This window comes from Squalius cephalus (assembly GCF_949319135.1).
Source record: "Squalius cephalus genome assembly, chromosome: 9".
Taxonomy (NCBI): domain Eukaryota; kingdom Metazoa; phylum Chordata; class Actinopteri; order Cypriniformes; family Leuciscidae; genus Squalius; species Squalius cephalus.
Window position 1 is genome coordinate 41,065,148 of NC_137130.1, and position 21,610 is coordinate 41,086,757.

At 39.4% G+C, this 21,610-nt stretch overlaps 1 protein-coding gene across 1 annotated transcript in view; it reads right to left on the bottom strand.

Annotated features, from left to right (window-relative positions):
* Positions 1-1,736: 1,736 nt before the first annotated feature.
* The window catches only part of LOC307164958 (tripartite motif-containing protein 16-like), a 44,969-nt gene continuing 25,095 nt past the window's right edge, over positions 1,737-21,610 (bottom strand). Inside the window, exons 4-6 of the mRNA XM_079882194.1 lie at positions 4,390-4,549; positions 4,192-4,239; positions 1,737-3,952 (exon numbers count right to left, since the gene is read on the bottom strand). Coding sequence (XP_079738320.1) covers positions 3,423-3,952; positions 4,192-4,239; positions 4,390-4,549 — 738 coding nt within the window. The 3' untranslated portion in view covers positions 1,737-3,422. The remainder of the gene's footprint in view (positions 3,953-4,191; positions 4,240-4,389; positions 4,550-21,610) is intronic.

Consider the following 21,610-nt stretch of genomic DNA (forward strand, 5'->3'; position numbering starts at 1 on the left):
TTAAAATATCATTCACACAGAAAACATTTTCAGTCACTTTGGTACATTTCTCAAATCAATTCAATTTTTTCAACTTTTACCATTTCCTTCTCATGAATCTTGTTTTGTGTGGTCAAGTGTAGCGAGATGGGATGTTTTTTTGTTTTTTAGCACAGCTGACTGTAATAGTGATGTTACATTTGACACTGAAGCTTCAAAAGTGCGTATCAAGTACGCAGCGCAATCTCTCATGAAGCTCCGTGCCGGAGCACGTATTGTTTTCAGAGAAACACGAGATCAACGAAAAACGAAGCCTCACTTTCTTTCCAGTCACGTGAACGCTTCACTTTGCGTGTCGGACTGTTCAGTGACATCAGTGCTTCATGAGGCTTCATTTGCCCATCCCTAGACTGTAATATAAGCCCACTGGAGGCAAGTTTGAAGTGAGAACCCAAGTGCAGCTTTATTCCCAAAATGTGATCAAACATAAAACAATGGCATTGCATGAACTCGAGACCAAACCAAGAACATTGACATGGTGCTCACCAACAGTGGTTACATGTAAGACTACTTGACAAAGACACATGGCAAACATGAGGGCTTAAATACACAAGACTAATGACTAGACAAGGGACACCTGTGAACAATGAACCAATGACAACAGAACACATGGCAGGATCACATGACTAGAACAGGGGATCACATGACAGACACGAAACAAGAACATGAAACCAAACCAAAACGTGACACTGACATTTGCTTCTTCTGTTTCAGTCTTTGCTTAAGTGTCCTTCCACTAAGTATCCAAAGCTAAATCCATTCTTTCTTATCCAAATCCAAGTCTAATTTGTCTTTATATGTCTTATCACCAAAACTGATAACATCGCTCCAAGGTTTGGCCTTTCTCACAGAACGCACAAGGTTAAGTGAAAGCACTGGTAACTGGTGCTCTGTTGTTCTTCATCATTGTCAAGTCTTTTTGAGTTTCACCAGCCTGTTTGACGTCAGTTGCAAAACTTCTTTTTCCTTCTCTTTTCAGCTTGGTTCCTTGAAGACTTGTTGGTGTGTTTTTCAGCCTCTGCCAAAGCATCCAAATCTCCAAAAAGTGGGTTTGATATTACCTTTGCTTGGCGATCAACAAACTCCACCGACTGAATGAACTTGGCTCTTCTTCTGTTGTGCTCCTCACACTCGTAAGCATGAGCTCTACATCTTTCACACGACTTGTAGGGCAGCTTTGAGATAATAATCCTCTTGTTGGTAGGATTTTCCAACTCTGTAACCGACCACTTTTCCAACCATATTCAATGTCCTCCATTACGCTGCGCCAAGTGACCAAGAACAATGAAAATGCACTTCAAGATTTTCCATCCTCTAGGATATATTATGATAAACGATCAAAAGCTTTGTGTTCTCCCTCTGTGCGTCTGCACTTATTACATGTGTGTCAAACTCTTTTACATGCGCTACAAAATAGACGTCACTGAACATGCTCAAAATATAAATCAAAGAAATATATTCAACAGTAAATTAATAATTAACAACAATAATTATTATACCAAATTTGTGTAATAAAAATATGAAAATATACATTTTGAAATTTGAAATATGGCTCTTACATCAACTATATTTAATGTACACAACTAAGAACAGTGTGAAAAGAGTTTCCTTATTATATCTGTCTGAATTCATAGACAAATCAGGTTATATGTGACTTTTTGGAGGGCTTTTATTTTTATTTTTATTTTTATTTTGTTCTGACATTGTGTGAGTGATTTCTACTATCATTGTACTTTCATTCTGAAGTGAAATTGATGTTTGGAAACAGGGAGTTTCCTTTTATATAACTTTTCATGAATGAGCAAAAAGGCAAAGAAATACACATTCTCTCATACAGTACATATGCGCATATACATCCACATACATATTTACACAAGGCACACATTAGAGATAATGAGACAAAACATTATTGTTATTGAGTTTAGCAGGAAATATTATATCAGCTTCAAGCTCACCGCTTACCAGGGCCTGAAATTAACACCCGACCACACGCCAAATGCGGGTGAATTCTGCAATTGGCGGGTAACACTGTCAATCTACCTGCCACATTGGCAGGTAGCCAATGAGAATCAACCGAAGGGGAGTTTGATTGACAGGCGATCTGGCCAATCATAATCCGCCGAATCCGCCTTTTTTGTCCGACAAAGCAGTCAGGAGAGTTCAACGTTGGAGGATTTGAACTTGAAAAAACGGAGTGTACTGAGTAGGCCTACTGACATCTTTCCGCAGTTAAAACTACATTCCTTCTTATGTTCATTCATGTTTATTTGATGCTACTAGAAGGAAGAGATGATCGGTTCACGAGCAGCTTTAACGGAGGCACCACAGCGATCTGTCATGACACATTACAGAGCCACAAAACGGTATTGCCTAAATTTCTTTAAAAATGACCATATTTTAGCGTTGAGACTTTGTTTAATATCAAAAGTAACCACTGTCTGTCAGCGTGTTGTCAGTGTCTCTGCTGCGCGATGTGTTTTTCATTGCGTGAGATCATGGTTTGGCGTGAGCGCGGTGTAGCTTGTGGGACATAGCAACAGTAACTAAAGGGGCCGGGTCTTTGCAAAGTTTTTTTTTTTTTTTTTTGCAACTGTTGTTCTTTGACATTTAAACGAAGTCAGCCATTTCGTTGGATTTTAGCTAAAAAATGTGGCGGCACATTACTGAAGTAAAGAAAGCATCTGTGAAAGCAGCGCAGTTTGAGTGTTTCGGAACGTATATGTGATCGGAGAGAAAGATGAGGCCCTTCTCTGACTACGTTTGAATGTGTGAGTTAAGTATTAAACTGTTGTAGGTGAGATGAGATGAGATAATGCAACGCTGACATAGGCTACAGTACAATGACAGTTGCACAGATGTTGGGAGTTGGGAACCGGTGAGAAAATGTCTGGTAGCCTACCCTGTAGCTTTACCAGTAATAACAATATTAATTTAGTTCTGCTTAACGGTTCCTGAACGCTGTAACTAACAGCTGCCCAGCCATCAACACAGCCGCGTGTGATTTGTTTACGAGCTGCACTAGGTCTATATCTGTATTCTAAGACTTATTATTACTTGTATGGATCTCGTTAATAACTTGACAGCACTTAAATGTGTATTCTTACAAGTTAAAGAACAAATGTTTGTGCAAATCCTTTTTTTCACCTTTTATGAGGCCAAAAAAAAAAAAAAAAAACTCTGGTAAAAAGTCACTGTGGCGGGTGGATTTTTAAATCCACCTGCCACAGTGGCTGGTGGTCAAAAAAGTTAACTTCAGGCCCTGCCGCTTACTCAACCATAATCTGAACATGTTATTAACGTAATAAAGAGAAAGTAAGAGACTTGATTTATCATGCAGCTCAAAGCATTATGGGTAGAGTCTCTCTACAATCTATCCTGATTCATCAACACAGTTTCACTGATGATCCAATACGATAAACACTAAACCCAGGATAGAGCGGTTGAGTGAATGTGGTCTGGACTGTGTGGATGAGGCTCATCATGTCAGAGACTCTGTAGAAGGACAGAGTTCCTGCACTGTGATCCACACACACTCCTGTTCTACGTCTGATGGACTCTACAGGGAGTTTAGTCTCTATGTTATTGTGTCTGAATGAGTATCTGGAGGAAGAGCAGAACAAACTCCAGGACTGATCATTAGATCCAAACACACACTCGTTACCCGATCCCTTCCTGCTGATGCTCTTATATGACACTGATATACACACACCATATTCTCCACTCCACTCAATCTCCCAGTAACAGCGTCCACACACACTCTCTCTACACAACACCTGACGATACACATCAAATCTGTCTGGATGATCAGGATACGACTGAATCTCTGGGAAAGTGTAAGTAATCACTCTGTTCTTCTCAGACAGACGGAGGTATTTATTCACTGTGTTCAGATCCAGATTGAGTTGATGAGAATCTGATGGAGATAAAACACATCAGAATCAGGAATTATGAATCTGTCTGATCTTTTAATGTATCTGAACTCTTCATGTTCAATATATCATCAGTGTCTCCGTGCAGTTTACCAGATATCCTGAGCAAATCATCATTTACATGATCAACTCTAAAACTCTTCTGTCATGTTTTCTTTCACTTCTCCAGGAAGAACATGAACACACTCAGTGAGTTTTTCTGCTTGTTTTCTCAGTGACTTACATTGTAGGAAGTCCTTCCTGGTCCTGGGAACAATGTTGGAGAAAGTGACTGTGGAAATCAACAGACATGAAGAGTGTGATTATCATGTCAAGAGAAAATGATCCCTGCATCCGTTTCTAAGACATTTCTAATATGATCTTCTACATGATCTGAGATGATGGAGGATCATTTCTGAGAGCAGAATCTCCAGGACTTTACCTCTGTCAGAGATCTTCTTCAGCTCCTCTTTGCAGAAATCCTCCAGTTTGTCTCTCAGCTGACGGACAGATTCTCTCACACCATCAAAAGAGGAGAGAGAACTGAAGGGATTGTCATTTACGTCTGTAGATTCAGGAGGAGCTGAGAGAGACTGGAAACTCTAGAGAAAACAGAAATCAAAGCTCATCACCTCCACACTTCATCAATAACCTGCTCTACTGTCAGATTTGTGCGGCTCTTGTTGATCTTTAGTAACTCTCCTCAATCCAGCACTTTCACAGCATCAGCTTCATTCTTCTCTAGGGATGGGTACCGAAACCCGGTATTAAACGGGCCCCGGTGCTGAATTTTGAAAGACCGCTGGATCGATAAGCTCGGACGTTATCGGTTCTGCTGTCGGTACTGGAGGAATTAAGAAAGTACACGTGCCATTTATTATTGCTATTAAGAAATTATTATCTTGCAAATGTAATCTCGCCAGTCACTTCTATATATAATAATATTGAACCATTTGTCTGTGATGCATTTTTGCTAAAGAGAGAGAGAGTGTGTGTGTGTGTGTGTGTGTGTGTGTGTGTGTGTGTGTGTGTGAGAGAGAGAGCGATCTTTCACGCGGAGCCACGGCGCGCACAACACAACAGCCCTGCTTAATGAGTGACGAATCATGAGGACAGAACATTCAAACGGTTACACTTTAGATCTTTGATATTAAATTAATTTTATTTTAGATTTAGATTTTGGCTTCCAATGATTATAAAAAAGATGATATTTGAGGCATTAAAAACTAAGCCGCATTCTCTCCAACGCAACTTCCTTCCCCTCACAGCGGTGCGCTGTCATTTCTCCCTAAAACCCAAACGTAACGTCAGAATCTGCACGATCTGTGATTGTTGTAAAATGTAGTCTATACTGTTGCTAAACTGCGGGACGCGTTTGATAATAAAAGGCTATTAAAAGTACAAAAATTGATGCAATAGATGCTGTTCCAAATGCGACGCGCGCTCCGAAACACACCGCAACGAGACAAGCAACGTATATTTTGGGCTTTGTGTGCGCATCTAAACGATCAAATATACACACAAATATGTCAAAAAGGCCGTCTTGGAGATTCACGTAAACCGTTTATTTACTTAAATACAGTTTATGTCTTAAATGGGCGTAAAAGGTTTTGAGAAAATATATGGTATGATTAGATCTGCATTTGGTCTTAAAGAGGCATCAGTCTAATAAACCTGCTGACGATTGCTCCATTAATGTGAATCAAACAACAAAAGGCAAAGAGAAAATCAGTCGCAGCTCTTGAATGAATAATTTAGGCTTTTATAAGCTTTAATCTATCTATGATAAACTATGCATTGTTATTTTACATCTGACTTTATTAGATGTCTTTTTAGCCCATTTTAGGCTATCCTGAAAACTCACTGAAAATTAAAGCACTGGGTATATAATTTGTATATTTGTTTTATTGTATACTTTTTTTTTGTTTGAACATGTGTTTGTACTTTGTTTTTGGTGTCCTATGTCTTCTGTATAAAACACAAAAGCCTGCACCCTTCTACATAACATGTTTTATTTGTTTTGTTAAAGCATTGCTTTTATATATATTTAACATTTCAGAATATAAAGCAATATTAATTATGTTCTAAATATTTTTTTCCCCTTTTTTAATATAACAAAAAGAACCGATAAGAATACCGTTAAAGTACCGGATCGATAAGGAGTATCGGTAAGAGTAGTAATACCGTTAAAACCTTAACAATACCCATCCCTATTCTTCTCATATTCATTGTGACATTAGAGACACAAGTTCTAGCGTTTGCCTTTTACACTATATGTGAACTTCCTAGGAAATCAATTTAAGCTCAATATTAGCTTGAGAAATACAGTGGGGAGAACAAGTATTTGATACACTGTCGATTTCTCAGGTTTTCCCACTTACAAAGCATGTAGAAGTCTGTAACGACTACAAGAATGAACCAAATGCAATTGAAGCTTTTAGGTGATTTTGTTCATACATAATCCCACAAAGAGTCTTCACATTCCAAACTCAAATCAGCAACCCAGAGCCATAAAATCAGGCTCCAGCCAGTCTCCGCCAGCCAACGAAAACCCCCAACTAAGAACTTTATATGGCCAAACGAACAGGAAGGACTTGTCAATGTGAGGGGGTTTTTAAAAGAATGATTGGTTTCAGAGATGGCACAACTCAGGGCCCTACCGAGAGGTCACCTGACCCCTGCGACTAACAGACCCCATCTTTCTTAAGGACCTCTGAATGACCTCAGGGTGTAAAATCTTTTCAAACCACAGAACTGAGATTTTACCTATATCTATACATAAAATCATTCAAGAACAATTTTCGGTGGACTTATAATCAAACATCGTTTCAACAACATAATTCTTTGTTGTCTACTGTTGCCTCTTTCGAATGCGCATGCGTCGTGTCTGAACGCGTTGTTGTCTTTGGAGCTCCATCGATTGATTTATAATTCTTGATTTCTCTTTAAACTCACTTACAACGAACATTTTCTACTTTTCCTCACCTCATAGTTACAACGCGGACTGTTGAGCAGACGCGTCTCAAGCCTAGTGATCCAATGCTGGATACTCCTATAGGTTACGTCCGTGGATCACGGCTGAACGCGTCTTCTCCGCACTCATTTACAAACAAACATTTTTTCGCCTATCGTGCGTCTACTCTACACCCGTACCACTAAAAAGACGGATTATATCCAAGACTTCAGCCATAAATTAGTATTAATATTGATAGCATCACTGGTAGCGTCGTTGCTAACTTAACGTACTGTCCATCTGTTAAAATGGCGAATATATCAGATGTAAGTAGTCTACCTTTTGGTGCAGGTGAGGACACATTTGAGCTGCACGTGGTGCAGTCCGAGCTGGAAGCTGTTGAGAACCAGATCCACGACCTTTTAGTGAGAAAAGCCGAGCTGATAGATCGGCGTTTGGCTCTTGAAACATCACGCGCCGATGCACACAAATCAGAGATTAACGTTACTAACCCGCTGATTCCGACCTCGTCTACTCCGTGCGTTACTCAGCATCGGTCCCGAGCGTCGAGGTCGCGATCAGCCATGGTCTCGTTCACTCCGGCTCCAACACGCCACCACGAAGCCTGGATATTTCCGCAGCGGAAGACGCGAGTCAGGTCTAGACCAAGAAAACTCTCTCCGACCCTCCCGGTTTTCGAGATATCCACACAAAACCGCTTCTCCCCTCTTCGCGAAACAGAACGCGATGCTGTGATCATCGGCGATTCCATCGTTCGACACGTACACGCTACGTTAAATAAAAGTAAGGTGCATAGTCACTGCTTTCCCGGTGCTCGTGTTTTTGAAATCGCCGCTCGCGTTCCCGAGATTCTGAACGAGCGCGTCGGAACTGTGGTCCTGCACACGGGAGTGAACGACATCAGGCTGCGCCAGACGGAAGTTCTGAAGAAAGACTTCAGGAATCTGATCGATACGGTACGCAGCACATCGCCTGAAATAACGATCATTGTGTCAGGACCGCTTCCCACGTACCGACTAGGTCATGAAAAGTTTAGTAGATTATTCACGCTAAATGAATGGTTAATGTCATGGTGCAATGAGCAGAAACTGCTCTTTGTAAATAATTGGAATCTGTTTTGGGAGCGTCCTAGGCTTTACCGTGCTGATGGCTTACACCCAAGCAGATTCGGATCGGATCTTCTGTCAGATAACATCTCCAAAATGTTAAATACCTTTTGACTAGTAACCAAAAGTCCAAATCATAGTCTCTGCTGCACCAATTTAACTGATATAAATAGTGTTGAACATTGCATAGAAACTGTGTCTATTCCTCGTTTAGTGAGATCAAATAATAAATCTACTGCAGGATCTAGAAAAAATCTAATTGTTATTAAACCAGAAAATGTTGCTATTAGTAATCAAAAACAATTTCTAAAGCTAGGTCTTCTAAACATTAGATCACTCACACCTAAGGCAGTTATTGTAAATGAAATAGTCACAGATAATAGCTTCGATGTACTTTGCCTTACTGAAACCTGGCTTAAACCAAATGATTATTTCGGTCTAAATGAGTCTACTCCATCAGGATACTCCTATAAGCACGAGCCCCGTCTGATTGGTCGTGGCGGCGGTGTTGCAACAATCTATAGAGATATTCTCAATGTTACTCAGAAAACGGGCTATAAGTTTATTTAGTTTGAAGTACTTGTACTAAATGTTACGCTCTTAGATGTTCGAAAAACATCCCTATTATCTCTAGCCTTGGCTACCGTATATAGACCGCCTGGGCCTTACGCTGATTTCCTAAAAGAGTTTGCAGATTTTCTCTCAGACCTATTAGTTAATTTCGATAAAGCATTAATTGTTGGAGACTTTAATATCCACATAGATAATTCAAATGATGCGCTAGGGGCTGCGTTTACAGATTTATTAAACTCCTTTGGGGTCAAGCAAAACGTTACAGGACCAACTCATCGTTTTAATCATACACTCGATTTAATTATATCGCATGGAACCGATGCAACCGATATAGATATCATTCCACAAAGTGACGATGTCACTGACCATTACATGGTAACTTGCATATTACGTACTCCTGTAATATATCATGCTGCGCCGCGTTATCGATTAGGCAGAACAATCCTTCCATCCACCATAGATAATTTTTCAAATAGCTTATCTTATCTGTCTCAGCTGCTCAGTGAACCCAAACAAACAGATGAACTTGAGGAGTTAACTAGCACTATGAGCACCATTCTCTCTGGAACATTGGATATTGTTGCACCCATTAGATTAAAAAAGGTCAGAGAGAAAAGTAAAGCACCATGGTACAACAATACTACGCATGTTCTAAAGAGAGAAACCCGTAATTTAGAGCGTAAATGGAAAAAAACTAACTTAGAGGTCTTTAGAATCGCATGGAAAGACGGTATGTCACGTTATAAAAAGGCCCTAAAAGAGGCCAGGGCTGAGCATCTCCGCAAACTAATAGAAAACAACCAAAACAATCCTAGGTTCTTATTTAACACCGTGGCTAGACTAACAAATAAACAGATGTCTCATGAACAAAATATTCCGTTACAGTTTAGTAGTAATGATTTCATGAAGTTCTTCACTGAGAAAATAGAAAACATCAGAACCACAATTGTAAACGTTCAATCCTCAATCGCGCCTTATAATTCAGCCTCAATTATCACCCCACAAGAACAATTACAGTGCTTTACAACTATATAACAAAAAGAGTTAAATAAACGTATCACTTCATCTAAAACAACAACATGTTTACTAGATCCTATACCAACTAAAATATTGAAAGAAGTGTTACCTATGGTGGAAGAGCCTCTCCTCAATATTATTAACTCGTCTTTATCTTTAGGTTATGTTCCAAGAACATTTAAACTGGCAGTTATAAAACCTCTCATTAAGAAACCACAATTAGATCCACATAATCTAGCAAATTATAGACCCATTTCAAATCTACCTTTTATGTCTAAAATACTAGAAAAAGTTGTGTCCGCTCAACTGGGCTCTTTCTTGCAAGAAAATGACACCTATGAAAAGTTTCAGTCTGGGTTCAGGCCGCATCATAGCACTGAAACTGCGCTCGTTAAAATCACAAATGATTTACTTTTAGCTTCTGACCAAGGCTGTATCTCAATATTAGTTTTACTTGATCTTAGTGCTGCGTTCGATACTATAGATCATACAATACTCTTAGATCGACTACAAAATTATACTGGTGTTCAAGGACAAGCATTAAGCTGGTTTAGGTCATATTTATCTGACCGCTACCATTTTGTCTATTTAAATGGAGATCATAACTCCAGTAAACTATGGAGTGCCGCAGGGATCTGTGTTAGGCCCTCTATTATTCTCAATATATATGTTGCCACTTGGAAATATTATAAGGAAATATGGAATTCGTTTCCATTGTTATGCTGATGACACTCAAATCTATATTTCATCACGGCCAGATGAAAACGCTAAATTATCCAAATTGACAGAGTGTGTTAAAGATATAAAAGATTGGATGACGCGTAATTTTCTTTTATTAAATCCAGACAAGACAGAGGTACTAATCATCGGTTCAAAAAACCACCCACAAAACCTCTCACAATACAACTTTAACATAGTAGGATGTCCTGTTACTTTATCCTCTACAGTAAAAGACCTGGGTGTTATATTAGACTGCAACCTGTCTTTTGAAAATCATATTTCATATGTTACAAGAACAGCCTTTTTCCACCTTAGAAACATTGCTAAGCTACGTAATATGCTATCTGTTTCTGATGCAGAAAAGTTAGTTCATGCATTCATGACCTCGAGACTAGATTACTGTAATGCTTTATTAGCCGGTTGTCCTGCAACCTCAATAAACAAGCTACAGTTAGTCCAAAATGCTGCCGCTAGAGTTCTTACTAGATCAAGAAAATATGATCATATAACACCGATATTATCATCACTACATTGGTTACCTATAAAGTTCCGTATTAATTACAAGGTATTGCTACTGACTTATAAAGCCCTAAACGGCTTAGCTCCAGTCTATTTAACGGATCTTCTATCGCCCTATAATCCATCGCGCTCTTTAAGATCACTAAATTCTAGGCTTTTGGTCATACCTAGGATATCTAGGTCCACCAAAGGAGGGAGAGCATTTTCACATTTAGCTCCAAAACTCTGGAATGGCCTTCCTGATACTGTTCGTTGCTCAGACTCGCTCTCCCAGTTTAAAACTAGATTAAAGACGCATCTCTTCAGCCAGGCGTTCATATAATATTTTTAATCTTACAGTTAAATCCGGTCTCTATAGTTCATAAACGCCAGAGGAGAACTGGCCCCCGACTGAGCCCGGGTTCTCCCAAGGTTTTTTTTTTCTCCATTAGGTCACCTGATGGAGTTTTTCGGTTCCTTGCCACTGTTGCCTATGGCTTGCTCAGTTGGGGATATTTGTGGATATTTAATTTAATTAATCAATCAATGATACTATTGATCAGCATTACCAAACAATGATACTATTGATCAGCATTACCAAACGTGGACGTTCCACTAGAAACAAACATTGATGTATTGTTTTAATTTAATACTGTGAAGCTGCTTTGATACAACCTATGTGGTGGTGTGGCGCAATGGATAAGACACATGCCTTTGGTGTGAGAGACCCGGGTTCGAATCCACTGTGAGACACCAATGTGTCCCTGAGCAAGACACTTAACCCCTAGTTGCTCCAGAGGCGTGCGACCTCTGACATATATAGCAATTGTAAGTCGCTTTGGATAAAAGCGTCAGCTAAATGAATAAATGTAAATGTATGTTGTGAAAAGCGGTATATAAATAAACTTGACTTGACTTGACTTGACTACAATATACTTAGAGGCCATATAATTCATGTAATGGTTATAACTATTAGATGTGTGAATGAAAGTGTGTACTGTTTCATATCAATGTTATCTTGCGAACACAACTAGCAAGATGGCTGGAATTAAATCTGTGTAAAATGTTTCGTATTCTTATAATACTAATGATGGCTAAACTGTAGCCTCTGTTCTCTCTGCTAGTAAGGAGATCCCAGATAACGCATGATTTACGATGAGACAAATAAAGCCAGTGTCTAATTGGTCCGATCTCTTCAGGAGATGGGACAAACCTTGAGTTTAAAATCTTAGACCCAAAACAAAGCTTTCTCTCTCTGTTCTCTCTCAAGAAACTCTCTGTTCTCGCTCTCAACAAGTGCAGAACAAAAATGCAGCGGGAGATGAAGATTTAAACCAGACCAGTAACCATGTAAACGCGCAGACGAAAGAACCCAAATCAAGATCAGAAGAACATGGGTTAAACAGCTTCATTCAAGCCATCATCTACTCTCGTCTCAATTTCCTTTCTTTTCTTAGTTCCTTTCTTTTCCGTTGTGAGTCTCGGTTCTAAGTTAAGTTTTGCGGCAAGATTTCGATACGTTTCTTCTGCAAAGCCAGCTTCAACAAAGACTTTCATTCACCCGCCAGCACACCACGTGACGGGCCGCCCCAGACATCAGGCATGAGGAGACCAGCCAAGAACGAACTCGGGAAACCCCTTTTACGCAGACAAAGGGAATCCCCAAAGTAAAGACAAGCAAGTACTGCCTCCAGACTCTTAAGCTGAACTGGTGTACTGATATAAATGTAATAACCTACGAAACGATAGAAAGGTTAAATTAATGTTTGATGGTTCGTTCAGGTCATGTCTTATAAGTGCATACAGAAACTTGGGATTTCATCATCTCACTCTTAAAACTCATCCTTTCCTCACTCTTTTTCTTGCTGCAACTCGTATGAATGTGTGCGTGTGCTTGTGTTTGTGTTAGATATTAGTTGTATGTGTTAGTATATAATCAATAAAGTATTGTTTGTATTTGAAAAGATAAGTATTACTTGTGTTATGTGCTTACGAATTTATTGTCTTGAACTTCGATCTAAGTTACCTATGCTTTTACCCTTGATTATTTTCGGAATTTACTGTTAGCTGGGGATTGTTCTTTCTTAAGATATTATATTTCCTAGAGTTAATAATTGTTTATGCTTTCTGTTCATTGGATGAACTGATAAAATGATCATACTATTGATTCTGCTACGGTGAATTCTGAAAATAATTAAATGATTAATTATTGTTCATAATCCGTTATGAATAATAATTAATTATATTTATACTGGCGTATAAACGCTGCAAGTCTGTAATTTGTATCATAGGTACTCTTCAACTGTGAGTGATGGAATCTAAATCAAAAATCCAGAAAATCACATTGTATGATTTTTAAGTAATTAATTTGCATTTTATTGCATGACATAAGTATTTGATACATCAGAAAAGCAGAACTTAATACTTGGTATGGAAACATTTGTTTGCAATTACAGGGATCATACGTTTCCTGTAGTTCTTGACCAGGTTTGCACACACTGCAGCAGGGATTTTGGCCCACTCCTCCATACAGACCTTCTCCAGATCCTTCAGGTTTCGGGGCTGTCGCTGGGCAATACGGACTTTCAGCTCCCTCCAAAGATTTTCTATTGGGTTCAGGTCTGGAGACTGGCTAGGCCACTCCAGGGGTCTCATTTCTAAAACTGTGCGTAGGAACCTTACTAAAAGTGTACGTGCGCCCGAAAGCCAAAAATGGCGTACGCAAAAAAATATTCAGATTTATAAAACCGTTCGTACGCCAGAACCTGCGCAGAATTCACTTTATAAATCCCAGTCAGCGGAAGATTGTGCGCACATGCGTCTCCTCCCCGAAATAACCATATATGGAGCTTACAACGCCTAGTTTTACTATGCAGATCCTCATCTGCATATCATTTGCATATGATTATTCATCCACGTGATAACGTTTAACTGTAGGCTACAAGACACATTACGTTAATAAAAATCAAGTAGTTGCCTATCCTTGCCTTGTTTTTGAATACATAAATCAAATAGTGTAAAATACATTCCAGAGAAAGTTTTTCTCAATCTTTTCCACTGGCCGAATTGTACTTTTAATTGATTTATATTTTTAATGGAAACAGATAGGCCTTGGGCATTATTTGCACGAAACTATTTTCTCAGACAATCTGGTATTATCATGATAAGCAATTATCTCTGTGGTTAAAACATTAAAACACAGCATGCCAGAGGAAAAGTGTTCAAAAACACCGCATCCACAACACATATTTCTATTGACTGAATTTGAATATAAAAATGTTGTAACTTCTCAGTAATGATTTCATGTTTAAGTGCTTAACTCCATTAATTTGAATGGCATATTTAATCTAAATGTTTATATCAGAAGTAAAACATAGTTTAAATCATTATTTTATTTATTTAAACTGTTATTTGCGTCAGTTTCACTAAACGGCCCAACGCGCTCGCTGGCGCGGACATTTAAGAAGGGATGGATATTTGCTTCAAGTGACAGGCTTGGTGAGTGAAATTATATTTGTATTATCTTTCTGTATATGTTTAATTTTCTTTAGATTTTCTGTCTAAAAGTGACCAAAAAGACACAACTCCAGCTCACCATCGGTGTCGCCAATTCCCTTTGTCTCCAGAATGTGCGTACGCACGGCTCAAAGTTTGCTTAAAGGTGCGCACATTCTCCCGTCAAGTTTGTTTTTTATAGATCACAACCTTTGCGTGGGAACTGGCGTACGTACGTTTCCAGACCCGTTTTGAGCGTACGCACGCTTTATAAATGAGACCCCAGGACCTTGAGATGCTTCTTACGGAGCCACTCCTTAGTTGCCCTGGCTGTGTGTTTCGGGTCGTTGTCATGCTGGAAGACCCAGCCACGACCCATCTTCAATGCTCTTACTGAGGGAAGGAGGTTGTTGGCCAAGATCTCGCGATACATGGCCCCATCCATCCTCCCTTCAATACGGTGCAGTCGTCCTGTCCCCTTTGCAGAAAAGCATCCCCAAAGAATGATGTTTCCACCTCCATGCTTCACGGTTGGGATGGTGTTCTTGGGGTTGTACTCATCCTTCTTCTTCCTCCAAACACGGCGAGTGGAGTTTAAACCAAAAAGCAATATTTCTGTTTCATCAGACCACATGACCTTCTCCCATTCCTCCTCTGGATCATCCAGATGGTTATTGGCAAACTTGAGACGGGCCTGGACATGCGCTGGCTTGAGCAGGGGGACCTTGCGTGCGCTGCAGGATTTTAATCCATGACGGCGTAGTGTGTTACTGATGGTTTTCTTTGAGACTGTGGTCCCAGCTCTCTTCAGGTCATTGACCAGGTCCTGCCATGTAGTTCTGGGCTGATCCCTCACCTTCCTCATGATCATTGATGCCCCACGAGGTGAGATCTTGCATGGTGCCCCAGACCGAGGGAGATTGACCGTCATCTTGAACTTCTTCCATTTTCTAATAATTGCACCAATAGTTGTTGCCTTCTCACCAAGCTGCTTGCCTATTGTCCTGTAGCCCATCCCAGCCTTGTGCACGTCTACAATTTTATCCCTGATGTCCTTACACAGCTCTCTGGTCTTGGCCATTGTGGAGAGGTTGGAGTCTGTTTGATTGAGTGTGTGGACAGTAGGGGTGGAGCCGAACCCGAATACGGTATTCGGAAAGGCACAAATAATGTGTTTTTTACGAATACTTATTTCGAACAAATACTTTAAAAATATTTGTATTCGGGAACAAGAAAAACTTTATATCAAAAACTGCGTTTCCTCATGAGACATGGCGATCGGCGGTGCTGCTGATGTCGTGGCTGTAAATCCACTTGTTGATAAGAAAGGAGGAAAGAGCCACATATGGAAATATTTTGGATTAGGCTAATGTCACGTTGTCATAAGGGGCCGTTCACAGATTTCCGTGCAGATTTCAAATGTAGGCGCGCGGCAAGCACGCTTATAATAGAAGCGAGCGGCGCGCTCGTTTTTCCAGGCACGTCTATGTCCATGTTGCATAGCAACGACAGACGCCACGAGAGAGCAAGCGCTTGTGGAAAGGAGAAAGCGGTGCGAACTGTGCTCTCCATGATGACGACGAGGAAGTATCAGCAAAGAATTAATTGATTTCTAGCCCTTGCATTAGCTTTAGTCAAGTCAAGTCATCTTCATTTATATAGCGCTTTTAACAATGTAGATTGTCTCAAAGCAGCTTTACAGAGACAAACGTATAATTTAAGGTAAGATTGTTTTGGCTTTATAGCGGTTCTTTAATAAAGTTATTTTCCAGCTAAAGTTAGTTTTGATTGATTCGCTTCCGTCGCAACGATCATTTATTATTAAATTAGGGGCCGCCAAGACGACACCATTCTCTCTACACAAACTTTAAACGCGATCCTGTGAGAAACGCTGATGGCGTTCACATGCGCATTAAGAATTGGTTCTATAGTTATGTGCGTTTGAATATATGTGCGCAGGTTTGTAATTCCCTACAAACCAAGCCTAAACAAATTACTGGTGTTTCCTTATAGTTTTGATTCAGAATTTTATTTTATTTGATCAATTCGGGGTAGATACGCAAATTGAGTTTTCCCGATGACGCTTTATCTGTAGAGTGGTAAATGGATCCTCCATAGGGAGAGACTAGTTGGCACTTCAGCACTGCGTTGACATCGGGTCCAGGCGAAGGTCCTTCGTCAGATCTGGATACGGCCTGGATCCGGCAGGCTGCGGGAAGACCTCGGGATAAACAAAGACACTAAAATTAGCGTAGATGCCATTCTTCTCATGATGTAACAAGTACATCATGATTTATAGGAAGTGTTCCCGGTTCCAGCTGACCTAATCTATGCAGCCTAACATTGAATTATAGAAGTCTATAATGTGTTATGTGAATGCTAGGTCAAAGAGATGTGTCTTTAATCTAGCTTTGAACTGACAGAGTGTGTCTGCTTCCCGGACAATGTTAGGAAGATTGTTCCAAAGTTTTGGTGCTAAATAGGAAAAGGATCTACCGCCAGCAGTCGATTTTGATATTCTAGGTATTATCAACTGGCCGGAATTTTGAGATCGCAATAGACGTGAAGGACTATAATGTGTTAAGAGTTTGCTCAAGTACTGCGGAGCTAAACCATTTAGTGCTTTGTAAGTAATCAGCAATATTTTAAAATTGATGCAATGTTTAATAGGGAGCCAGTGCAGTTTTGACAGAACTGGGCTAATATGGTCATACTTCCTGGTTCTGGTAAGAACTCGAGCTGCTGCGTTTTGAACTAGCTGTAGTTTGTTTATTAAGCGTGCAGGGCAACCACCCAGTAGAGCATTACAATAATCTAGCCTTGATGTCATGAAAGCATGAACTAATTGTTCCGCATTTGTCAATGAGAGCATATGACGTAATTTAGATATATTTTTAAGATGGAAAAATGCGGTTTTACAGATACTAGACACGTGACTTTCAAATGAAAGATTGGTATCAAAGAGCACACCCAGGTTTCGTTAGGTTTTGAAGAAATATAGAGCTGAGTATCGTCGGCATAACAGTGGAAGCTAATTCCATGTTTCCTAATGATATCTCCTAATGGTAGCATGTACAGAGTGAACAGAAGCGGTCCTAGTCCTGAGCCTTGTGGTACGCCATACTGAACTTATGATCGATGAGACATCTCTTCATTTACTGCTACAAACTGATAACGGTCAGATAAGTATGATTTAAACCATGCTAGTGCAATTCCACTAATGCCAACATAGTTTTCTAGTCTATTTAAAAGAAAGTTGTGGTCAATGGTGTCAAATGCAGCACTAAGATCGAGTAACACTAATAGAGAGATACAACCACGATCGGATGATAAGAGCAAATCATTTGTGACTCTAACGAGAGCTGTCTCGGTACTATGGTACGGTCTAAATCCGGACTGAAAATCCTCGCAGATATCATTTCTTTCTAAAAAGGAACACAGTTGTGAAGATACTGCCTTTTCTAGTATCTTTGACAGAAAAGGAAGATTCGAGATCGGTCTGTAATTGACTAATTCTGTAGGATCAAGTTGCGGTTTTTTAACAAGCGGTTTAATCATAGCCAGCTTAAAGTTTTTTGGTACGTATCCTAGAGACAAAGACGAATTAATGATATTAAGAAGAGGATCTATGACCTCTGGAAGCATCTCTTTCAGTAGCTTAGTCGGTATAGGGTCTAACATACATGTTGTCGATTTAGATGATTTAACAAGTTTAGTAAATTCTTCCTCTCCTATAGCAACGAATGAATCAAATTTTTCCTCAGGGAGACTACAATGCACTGCCTGATGCGATACTGTAGTAGACGGTTGCATAGTTATAATTTTGTCCCTGATATTATCAATCTTATAAGTGAAGAAGTTCATGAAGTCATTACTGCTGTGCTGCTCGGAAACTTCTGTGTTTGAAGCTTTCTTTTTCGTTAGTTTAGCCACTGTTTCAAATAAATACCTAGGATTATGTTTATTTTCTTCTAATAGGGTTGAAAAATAAGCAGATCTAGCAGCTTTTAAAGCCTCTCTGTACGTAATCGAGCTCTCTTTCCATGAAATGCGAAATACCTCTAGTTTTGTTTTCTTCCAGTTGCGTTCCATTTTTCTGGCTGCTCTCTTAAGGGCCCGAGTGTGCTCGTTGTACCACGGCGTTGGATTATTTTCTTTAATCTTCTTTAAGCGCAAAGGAGCAACTGTGTCTAAAGTGCTGGAAAAGAGAGAGTTAAAAGTTTCTGTTGCAATATCAAGTTCTTCTAAGCTATCCGGGATGCTAAGATGATGAAACTGATCAGGGAGATTATTAATAAAGCAATCTTTAGTGGCAGAAGTGATAGGTCTCACATATTTATAACACTGAGTCGGCTTTGCAGCCTTGGCTAAATGTAATTTACACGAGACTAGATAATGATCTGAGATGTCATCGCTCTGCTGCAGAATTTCAAAGGCATCAACATCTATTCCATGTGATAATATTAGATCTAGAGTATGATTACGACGATGAGTAGGTCCTGACACGTGTTGTCTAACTCCAATAGAGTTCAGAATGTCTTTAAATGCCAATCCCAATGCATCTTTTTCATTATCGATGTGTATATTAAAATCACCAACAATTAGTACTTTATCTGTAGCCAATACTAACTCTGATAGAAAGTCCGCAAATTCTTTGATAAAGTCTGTATGGTGCCCTGGTGGCCTGTATACAGTAGCCAGCACAAATCTCAAACGTGATTTATCATTCATACTATATAATTTTACATTAAGCACTAACACTTCAAAAGAATTATATTCAAAACTTGATTTCTTAGTGGTTTTGAAAATATTACTATAAATTACAGCAACACCTCCCTCTTTGCGTTTCAGACGAGGCTCATGTTTATAACAGTAATCTTGCGGGGTAGACTCATTTAAAGTAATGTAATCGTTTGGTTTTAGCCAGGTTTCTGTCAAACACAGCACATCTAGGTTATTATCTGAAATCATATCATTAACAATCAGTGCTTTTGAAGTAAGCGATCGAATATTCAGAAACCCAAGCTTTAGCATTTGCTCATCTGTATTATAGCTGTTTTTTATTTGTTGAACATCAATTAAATTTTTAACCTTAGATGGGTTTAAACGTTTTTTGGATTTCCAAATTCGGGGAACAGACACAGTCTCTATATGATGATAGCTAGGTGAAAGAGGCTCTATGTGATGGGATTTATCTGACCTGGGTGACGCGAGGCCGCTAGCAGACGGTCGGTTTAGCCAGTCCAGGGGTGATAGTAGAAAAAAATCCTGAGCCTGAACTTTTTTCCCTGGGAGGTAAGCGGGCCCCTAAGCCAAGATATATGCCCTGATTAACATAATTGTCAAGCGGGATCCAGGGGTGTGCTTCCCTAGGAGAACATTTTGATAAATAGTCCCTTAAATGATAGAGTCTTGTGACTTTTGTGGATATAAATGGACATCATTCAGACATGAGATGAACAAACCCAATACAAGCCTATATTACAGTAGCAGGTTTCAGTAAGTCAAATTTAAGACCTTTTTAAGACATTTTAAGACCATAAAGATTTAAATTTAAGACCTACGACGCATTGCCAAAAAAATATTCAAATCGAAGAATTAATTTTATTTCAATGAATTCAGTAATTGAAAAAGCATTCATTTAATTTACAGATAAAGCAATCACATTAGTAACGTTCCACACCCAACAACGTGTGTCAGAGAAAAGAACAGAATCAGATATAATTTTTTTTATAGAAAATTGTACTTTGCATATTATACTATTAAACACATAATTAGTTGATCATAGTTGATCATAACTAGAGATGAAATGGCATGAACATTTCATTTCATGATTATAGTGACAAAAATGATCACGGTTATTACAGAATCCTGATCAAAAAGTACTAATACTACACAATGAAATCAATTCACCAAGTTTTATGTCGAAAACCAGCAAATAACAAATAAAATAAGCATCAATATGCACTTTTTGTTTACATAAACATTAAAATAATACCATTAAATATGATAGCCAGATTTTAAAAGTGTCTTGCATATTATATACTAATGTACAAGTTCAAAAAGTTTTGACAAAAAAGTTTTTTATAAACAGATAAACCTCACATATTTCAGCCTTTAAATGATTATTTATAAAAAAGAATGAGTCAAAAAAAGATAAATTACTGACATTTACAATGCACTTTAGATTATCTTTTATTATTAATAGTAAAATTAGGTCCGATTTTCCCGTATCGTCTGTCATTGCTATGCAACCGTGCTCTGCGCTCTCCACAACGACAAAAACGTTTTAGTGGCTAATGGATTTCCACCACCGAAAAACATGGAAAAAAACGAGCGCGTCGCTTCAATTATGAGCGCGTTTATTACCGCTTACCGCGCGCCTACATTTGAACGAACTTGAGCGCGCAAAAGACGCGATATATGAACGAATATGTTGGCGAGCTACCTCAAATCAGGCCACGAGCTACTGGAGCTCGCTAGCGATAATTTTTTCATCAAGTTTTCCACCTTTATCGACAAGTTTGGTGTCTTCCCCTGGCTTCATAAAGTTGCACTCCATGACTTTGGCTATGTTTCGCGCTGCCGGTGTGGGAAACACAGTGTGTGGGAAACACAGTGTATGGGAAACACAAAACAAATTTGCACGTGGAGTGACTGCTGAATCAATCTGATTGGCCAAAACCCAAGACCAGCCCCTGCCTACCCTATTACCGATTGGCTGAAGTAGGCTTACTGGTGTGGTTTAGTGAAAGCAAAGCACCTCTCACGCGAACGCGAACCTGAATTTTTTATTTTTTTTTTTGCCTGATTTTTTTCTTTTGCGGACGCGTCTGTACGCCGGAAATCCGGCGTGGCGCCGGAGCGCTATCAGGCCTGCCAGTCTGTCTGCTTCCTGAGCTGAGGCCCAGATTGTCATGTTTGAGCTCTAAGACTATGTGCCATATTACTAGAGAGAAGAGCAGCACCATCCCAGGAGGGATGAATACCATCTCTTTTCAACAGGTCAGGTTTGCCCCAAAAACTTTTCCAATTGTCTATGAATTCTATATTATTACACGGACACCACTTAGACAGCCAGCGATTCAGTGAACACAATCTACTAACTATCTCATCACTCCTGCGAACAGGAAGGGGGCCAGAGCAAATTACAGTGCCTGACATCGTACTTGCGAGTTCACACACCTCTTTAATATTAATTTTGGTGATCTCCGACTGGCGGAGTCGAACATCATTAGTGCCAACATGAATAATGATCTTAGAGAATTTACGATTAGCAT